This window comes from Triticum dicoccoides, chromosome 2A (genome assembly GCF_002162155.2).
Source record: "Triticum dicoccoides isolate Atlit2015 ecotype Zavitan chromosome 2A, WEW_v2.0, whole genome shotgun sequence".
Lineage (NCBI taxonomy): Eukaryota > Viridiplantae > Streptophyta > Magnoliopsida > Poales > Poaceae > Triticum > Triticum dicoccoides.
The window spans coordinates 559,811,474-559,820,023 of NC_041382.1; the positions used below are offsets into that span (position 1 = coordinate 559,811,474).

The 8,550-nt window shown below is 53.1% G+C and overlaps 1 protein-coding gene across 1 annotated transcript; it reads right to left on the reverse strand.

Annotated features, from left to right (window-relative positions):
- Window positions 1-1,123: 1,123 nt before the first annotated feature.
- LOC119355365 (ABC transporter B family member 19-like) lies at window positions 1,124-7,623 on the reverse strand. Its single transcript, XM_037622156.1, has 10 exons — window positions 7,172-7,623; window positions 7,006-7,060; window positions 6,729-6,904; window positions 6,440-6,640; window positions 5,829-6,088; window positions 5,431-5,747; window positions 5,130-5,353; window positions 4,099-4,924; window positions 3,734-3,975; window positions 1,124-2,568 (listed from the first exon to the last, which is right to left on the reverse strand). The coding sequence occupies exons 1-10, from the start codon at window positions 7,451-7,453 to the stop codon at window positions 1,360-1,362; spliced, it is 3,792 nt and encodes a 1,263-aa protein (XP_037478053.1). The 5' UTR covers window positions 7,454-7,623; the 3' UTR covers window positions 1,124-1,359.
- Window positions 7,624-8,550: the final 927 nt, after the last annotated feature.

Sequence of the window (8,550 nt, forward strand, 5' to 3'; positions counted from 1 at the left end):
CGTTGCCGGCCGCATACCTTTAGGCCTCCTTTGGTTTAGAGGAACCTTGAAGAAATTTCATAGGATATGATTTTTATAGGAAAAATTTCTGTAGGGCCCATTGGTTTATAGGAATGGAATCATATTTCTATGGAGGAATTATTTCTATCCTCCACATTTCATAGAAAAATAAACATTTGTCTAGGCTCAATGAAAAAAATTCTATGATGTGAATCAAAGGGCATCTTCTTTTCTATTCCTACTCATAGGATTTTAAGATACATGTCATCTCATTTTCTATGACTTTTCTATTGCTACGATTTTCCTACCCTATGAACCAAACGAGGTTTTAATTGGGATCGTGGCCATCGGCGTTCCATCACTAGAGATACATGTCATCTCATGTCATCTCATGTCATCTCTTTAAATAGGATTTTAAGATACATGTCATCTCATGTCATCTCTTTCATGGCAGTAAAATCACTCAGCAAAACATACTCGTCATTGCCGCCGGATATGAAGATCCAAGAACCCAGACCCTCTATCGGCACTCAACTAGCAGAGCAAGAACACGCCTTCCACTACGCGTCCTGAGCAGATAACCACCATATCAGGACGCGCAGGCCAACGTTGCTGGCCACATACCTTTAGGCCTCCTTTGGTTTAGATTAACCTTGTAGAAATTTCATAGGATAGGATTTCTATAGAAAAATTTTCTATAGGACCATTTGGTTTATAGGGATGGAAACATATTTCTATGGAGGAATTCTTTCTATCCTCCACATTTTATAGGAAAATAAACATTAGTCTAGATTCAATGAAAAAAATCCTATGATGTGAATCAAAGTGTATCTCTTTTTCTATTCCTACTCATAGGATTTTAAGATCCATGTCATCTTATTTCTTATAACTTTTGTATGCTACGATTTTCCTACTCTATGAACCAAACGAGGCCTTATATGGATCGTGGCCATCGGTGTTCCATCAACTAGAGACGCCGACCCGATCAGAAAATCCACCACCGCCATCGCCAATCCATGCCCTCTGTCTCAAGCTGCCGTCCGTAGATCACACCTCCGGACCAACATCACCAAGTAGACAACGAGGAGAACGACAATTCTGCTGGGGAAAAGAAACTCTGCCGAAGCGGACATAAGTGCAAGTTGGAACAAAATGTAACGTGGCCTTCATCATAATCCTGATCGGTTACAGAGAAAAGAGAACACTAGTTCTTCCGGCTAACACCTATCACCATCTGGGCCGCCGCCGCCGCACTACAGCAAATCTCTGTTGCTCATCGGAGTGTCGATCAAAGCTCGCCTCGGTCTACACTGTATCTACAGCCGCCATGCCGGAGCAGGACGCCGAACCCATCCATCGTCACCCGTGGTGCAGCTGTAGCTGCAGCAGCCTCGAGTAGGCGCCGTCCGGCCGCGCCACGAGATCGCCGTGGCCGCCCTGCTCCAGGACGCGCCCGTCCTGCACCACGGCGATGGAGTCCACGCAGCGGATGGTCGACAGCCGGTGCGCCACCAGCACGGTCGTCCGGCCCTTCATGATGCGGCCCAGCGCCTCCTGGAGCACGCACTCGGACTCCGCGTCCAGGGCGCTCGTCGCCTCGTCCAGCAGCAGGATGGCCGGGTCCTTGAGCACCGCGCGCGCGATGGCGATGCGCTGCTTCTGCCCGCCGGAGAGCTGCACGCCGCGCTCGCCCACGGGCGTCCTGTAGCCGTCCGGGAGCGCGCTGACGAAGCCGTGCACGTTGGCCACCTTGGCCGCCTCCACGACCTCCTCCTCCGTCACGCCGTCCTTGCCGTACGCGATGTTCTCCAGGATGCTGGTGGCGAACAGGACGGGCTCCTGCTGCACCAGGCCGATCTTGAGACGGAGAGACTTCAGGTTGAGCCGACGGATGTCCTTGCCGTCGATCATCACCTTCCCGGCCATGGGATCGTAGAAACGCTCGATGAGAGCGATGACGGTGCTCTTCCCCGACCCGCTGGCTCCCACGAGCGCCTGGCTCTGGCCAGCTCGGATCCTCAGGCTGAACTCCTTGAAGACCATCACGTCCGGGCGCGACGGGTAGGCGAAGTCGACGTGGCGGAGCTCGATCTCGCCGCGGACCTTCTCCACCTGCTCGGCCTCCGGCTCGTCCGGGTCGATGCGCGTCCTGCTGTTGAGGACGGCGAAGACGGAGCGGACGGACTCGCCGCCGCGGACGATCTCGGGCGCGAGGCTGACGGTCTCGGCGACGGAGTTGGCGGTGATGACGAGGACGACGAAGACCTTGATGACCCTGGAGAAGGTGGAGACGTGGTGGCGGACGAGGTGGGCGCCGTACCAGAGGATGAGCGCCTCGGAGGCGTAGAGGGAGAGCTGCGAGAGGCCGTAGAGCACGCCGGCGATCTGGCTCCGGCGCAGGCTGTGCATCTGGGGCGCGCGCAGCTCGCTGCAGAAGAGGGACAGGATCTTGTCCTGCGCGTTGAAGGCCGCCACGGTGCGGATGTTGCTGACGCCCTCCCCGGCGATCATGCTCGTCTTGGCGTGCGCCTTGGCCGTGTCGCCGGCGAACCCCTTCATGGACAGTTGCTGCCAAGTGCCAACACACACATCATCGTCATTGAATTGAACAGTACGTACGCGGCAGAAACAACACATGCAAATCGCAACAACAATGAACAATAATAATACTATTACTGCTACGTACTTCGTGCTAGTGGTGAGCAATGAGTGATGATGCGTGGCGATATCCGCTTCAGTACGCAAGAGCCGCGGCTGGGCACATAGTGACTTCCAGTCTGACAGGCTTCATGCACGCGCCGCGCAGGTACGCACCAGCATGGCATCATGTAATCTTTACGAATCGCAGTACGAAATTATTGCGCGCGAGCAACGCAGTTCCGGCCGCAGCAGCGCGAAAACAAAAAGGCGCGGCACGGCGCTCTGGTTCCGGGGCGGCACAGTCCTTGCGGCACCAGAGCACGGCGTCATGTCAGGGCCTGCACTGCATGATCGCCATGTGCGCCACTGCGAGCAAAGGCCCCAGATTCCCTCGCACGAGGCGGCCGTGCAAGCTCGCAACCGACAGTGTCGCGAGCACCCACCGGGACCATGGCGCCCAACGAGCAGCAACAGGGCCATGCCCGGACACGACCATCTCATCGCATCCACAACTGAAGAAGCAGCAGCAGCTGGTGCGACAAAGCATCGCGGGGCCTGGAGCCTAACGTAACGTAAGCGTGGCCCGGAGGTTTCTGGGAGTTGTTTACGGCGGGTGCTGTAGGTGACACGGGCCAGGGAGTGGGAAGCATCTGGCCGGAATTAAACAAGGGATCAGGGAGTGGAGAGCGAGCTCCGGCACATGCCTCGCACAGTAATTTATGGCAGAGGCAGTGGCAACGGCATGGGCCACGAATCCTAGCTACCATCGCATACCATGCTGGTGAATGGTGATGGTGAATTCAATTGTACTCTCGTCTAGAACTAACTGAGCTGCCGGGCCTGCAACGGCCGCCTGCGCCCAAAACGGCGTGACGCCGTGCAGGCCGAGGTTATTGTGCAAAGGAACTTGGCTTACCGTGAAGAACTACTCTACTCAGCTACCTAGGCGGTTTCTCCTCATCCAGCAAACATCTCCAAAAATTACTCCCTCGATTCGGAAATACTTAACTGACATGGTTTTAGTTCGAATTTGAACTAAAACCACGTCGGTTATCTCCGAAAGGAGGTAATATATGTCAATTGGGTTTTTTACCTGAGCAAAGTTGGCCAGGACAAGGAGAGGGAAGGTGACGAGGATGAGGATGGCGACCCGCCATTCGATGATGAAGCCGACGATGAAGGACACCAGGAGCGATGTCATGTTCTGCAAGATGACCGATATCCGCTCCGCTATCGCCGACTTCACGTCCGCGGCCTCCGTGTTGAGCCGCGCCGCCACCAGGCTCGAGTTGTTCTCCTCCTCGTCGAACCACCCCACGTCGTTCCTCAAGATAACTGCATACAATGGCTATAGCTTATAAGTGGTGCCTCAGATCAAACAATGCAAGTTCTCCCTCTGCAGAGATCATGGAAACTAATAGTACAACTGCTAGGAACAAGGCTGTGAATTCGCCATACCTGCAAGCATCATCCTCCGCACCCTGGTGGTCAGGTTCTCGCCCATGATGCTGAAGAAGTAATGCTGGATAAGGTACGCGACAACCGCGTAGAACCCGGTTCCGATGTAGATGAACACATACTCCCTAGTCTTGCGCTCCATCGCGTTGGGGTCCCGGAAATAGAACACTTCAATCATGTTGCTCATCACGATGGCAAATGTCGGGCCAATGAAGCCAGACATGATGGATCCGATCGCCCCCAGCACCGTATAGGGCCATTCCGGAGCATTTAGCTTGAGGAGCTTGAAAAAGTATCCTTTTGGCGCCGGGTACTTCCGGTCATTGTCGGCGTTCGAGACCATCTCAATGCGGCCATCTGCGCCGGTGCTGTATGAGTAGCTCAGGTTCCTCAAGCTTCCCGACCTGAGGCTCAGTGACCGAGTGGACAGCGAATTGCTCAAGCGAGATGACCGGTTCTTGCGGGTGGATGCCCCACGGAAGTCGCGGTTTCTTGCCATCTCCTGGAATCTGATGAGAGCTGCGTAAGCACCAGAGCTTCCTTTGGCGAGGAGCTCGTCATGAGTACCCGTCTCAACAACCTGCCCTTGCTGGATCACGGCGATCATGTCAACATTCCGTATGGTTGAGAGCCTGTGCGCAACCACCACAGTTGTCCTACCGATCATTATGCGGTCAAGTGCCTCTTGAACAATACTCTCTGAACCAGCATCAAGAGCACTAGTTGCCTCATCAAGGAGAAGGATCTTTGGGTTCTTGAGCATTGCACGTGCAATGGCAATTCGTTGCTTCTGGCCACCGGACAGCTGAAGTCCTCGTTCTCCCACCTGTTAATAAAGTAGATTTATCATTGGATTCAACAAGTTTTTGGAAGTAAAAAGACCATAGACACGATAAAATTTATACGCACATGATTCAAAACTCAATTAGCATGGTCAGAAGTATGGACTAAGATTTCATTCTAGTCATGTCAAATCACAAAATACAGGCTGTAAACAATAAGACTGCAATTGAGCCAGAAGTGCAACCCACCTGAGTGTTGTACCCATTTGGAAGAAGAGCAATGAAGCTATGGGCATTGGCAGCCGAAGCCGCGGCCTCAACCTCAGCCATTGTGGCGTCAGGCTTGCCATAAAGAATATTGTCAATGATGGTGGTCGCGAAGAGTGCGGGTTCTTGATTCACCAAACCAATCTGATCTCTCAGCCATTTCAACTGCAGCGACTTGATGTCCGCATTATCGAGCAGAACTTGTCCTGCAACAACAATCACAACCACCGGTTAAACAAAGCCGACTTACATAGTCATTTCGGCGTGCAATTCATGTGCTTACCCTGATTAGGATCGTAAAACCGTTCTATCAGAGACACGACCGTGCTTTTTCCAGAACCGCTGCCTCCGACCACAGCTGCCGTTTTCCCGGCGGGAAAGAAGAGCGAGAAGTCACGGAACACCATGACGTCCGGGCGGGACGGATAGCTGAAGGACACTTCCTTGAACTCAATGTTGCCATGGACTTCATCCAGGCACCTCCCGTCGGTTGAGTCTTGAACTATGGTCGGCCTCTGCCTTATCACCTCCAACAGCTTGTAACCGGCAATCTTCCCTTTGCTGAATGCACCAAGATTCGAGAACGACTGTCCAAGGCTCCTGCAATTCACGAATTTGGGTGAGTTTTCTCACCGAAAGCAAGCTGCAGAACTGTGAGAATTGTCCAAAGTCGGGGCTTACAGGCCGCCGACGATTGCGGAGAAGATGGCCGTGAACGCCTTTCCACCGTCTGTCTGGCCGCTCCTGATGAACACGCCGGCGTACCAGAACACCAGCGCCCATGACATGCAGGCAATCCCATAGGTACACCCAATGCCGAGCCCCTTGGCCATCCCGGCCTTGTACCCCAACTTCAGGGTGCTCTGAATCGCCTCCGAGTAGGAATTCAGGGCCTTGGACTCCCCCACGTAGGAGTAGACCGTCCTCACTTGGGCAATCGCCTGCAGAGCAGATGAACACCTCGTCGTCAGAATTACACTCGCTTATTTACATCAATCAAAATCGGGTAAAAAAGAAGTACAGCATGATTGACATTTGACAGCAGATGTCTCAGGAAAAGGGCAAAAAAAGGACATGAAACGAGAAATCATCCATCGGAAAAGGCCGATTGGATCTACCAAGAAACCGGCAGAAATCCAAAATGAAATCATTCTCAGGGCATGTGCGTAGCTGCCGTTCCGCATTTGACTCTTTGACCAAGCGGTCCGAGCTAGAGCCCACAGCTTTCTTCTTCCCCACCCGGCCAGCTTTGGTATCCCTGTGAGGTGATAATGGCGCTGCAGAAATAGTACCTGCTCGGCTATGATTCCGGCGTTGGCGTACGAGTCCCGGCTCTTGGAGGTGAGCCCGGTGAGCGTGTACGCGTACAGCCCGCCGGCGAACGCGATGCCCGGGATGACGGCGATGCTGAGCAGCGCTAGCCGCCAGGCGGAGACGAACCCGACGACGAGCCCTGCCAGGAACGTCGCGAGGTAGTGGATGAAGTTGCCGACCTGCACATACATTTGTCCGCCGTCAGTCACACGCGGTGGTCGGAGCTATATGCCTGCGGTGCTAGAGCGCTGCCAGTCAGGTTGTCACCTTCTCGCCGATGGCGTCCTGAACGAGGAGCGTGTCCGTCGAGACGCTGAAGACGACGTCGCCGGTGCGCGCGTCGGTGTCGAAGAAGCCCACGTCCTGCCGCAGCACGGCCTCCAGGTACCGCCGCCGGAGCGCGCCCACCTGGCGCTCGCCCGTGTACATCCAGCACGCGATCTCTGCACGGACACACAGAGCAGACATGCGCGCGCGCACAGTTAGAACGCAACACCGGCAAGAATGCGCGCGGAGGCATGAGCGGAGCAGGGCGTGAACTCACCCAGGTACGAGGATGCGCAGACGACGAGGCCGAGGTAGACGAAGTAGAGCGAGTACTGCAGGGCGCAGAGTGAGGCAGTCAGATTGAGTCATTGAGCGTCAGTAACTAGAGCGAGCATAGAAATGGCAACCGCAGAGGGGATGAGAGATTTTCCGGAAATACGTGCCTTGGACACCTCGTCGGTCATGCGGCGGAGGTGGTGCTGGTTCTTGCCGAAGCCGTTGACCAGCTCGCCGAACAGGAGGAAGAAGAACGGCATGGCGGCGCCGTGCACGACGGCGCCGGCGCTCCCCGCCGCCATGAGCAGCCAGTCGAGCGGGTCGGCGAAGCTGAACAGCTCATGGAACGCCACGCTCTGCTCCGCCCTCTTCTTCACCGCCTCGGACCCGCCGCCGCCGCAGCTCGCAGCCCCGGCCGACGCCTCCGCCTTCCCTGTCTCCTCCGCCATTATCAATCCTCTCTCTCTCTCCGCCGCGAGCTCCGCAACCACGAGAGGACCTCACCGCCCTGGCATTGGATCTAAACCCACCGAAGTGTTAACACCAGAGCCCCTCCCCCTGCTCCTGCTCCCGGCGGTCCTCGCTCCGTTCTCTTATACTGCAAAGCGAGAGGGCTGTTGCAGTGTGCTAATTTTTGGGGAAATCAAATGTGAGCCTATCTAAATTTTATGTCCTATTTAACACCGAAGATGACATGATAGGACAGGGCTACAAATGAAGAGAATTTCTTGTTTAACACTATATCTAAATTTTATGCCCTATTTAACATCGAGAAATAATTTCTTCCATATTTAACAACCAGTCAAAATTTAATGCCTTTTATAACAGTTTCTGTTCAATTTGAGCCAAAATGACATCCGAAAAGACTTTTTTGCCCTCATGTGATATGTTTGTGTGTGCGTTTGTGTGCGCGCGTGTACATGTGTGTGTTGTTGCGTACCTTTGTGTTGTGTGCATCCGTGCTACTGCCTGTGAGTGTGCTACGTGCGTGTGTGCTGCTGCCTGTGAGTGTGCTGCTGCCTATGAGTGTGTTGCGTGTGTGTTTCTGCCCTTGCACTGATGTTGTATGTGTGCGCTATTGCCCACACGCACATAATGCACATGAGGGGCAACGGCGTCTTTTCAGGTGTCATTTAGACTCAAAATGAATGAAAATCTCATAAAGGCACAAAATTTAGACTCGTTGTTAGATAGGGAAGAAAAAAATATGACACAAAATTTAGACTCGCTGGTAGATAGGTAAGAAAAAAATCAGTATCAAACAAGGAAACGAAATTTAAGATAGTGTTAAATAAGGAATTGTTTCCTACAAATACGGCTCGACATTTGGAGAAGCTAGGTTACCCTATTTTGAAGTGTTAGGAATTTTTTTTAAAAGAATTAAGGATGTAGAAACAAGATGTGGAAATCATATTTTTATATTTTAAATATAATTTCAAAACATGGCTAAAATACACTCTTTCCTAAATGTAAAGTTCGCTTGACTTTTTACGATCTTCAGTGATGATGTGTTAAGAGCATCTATAAGCGGACCACTCAAACCCTC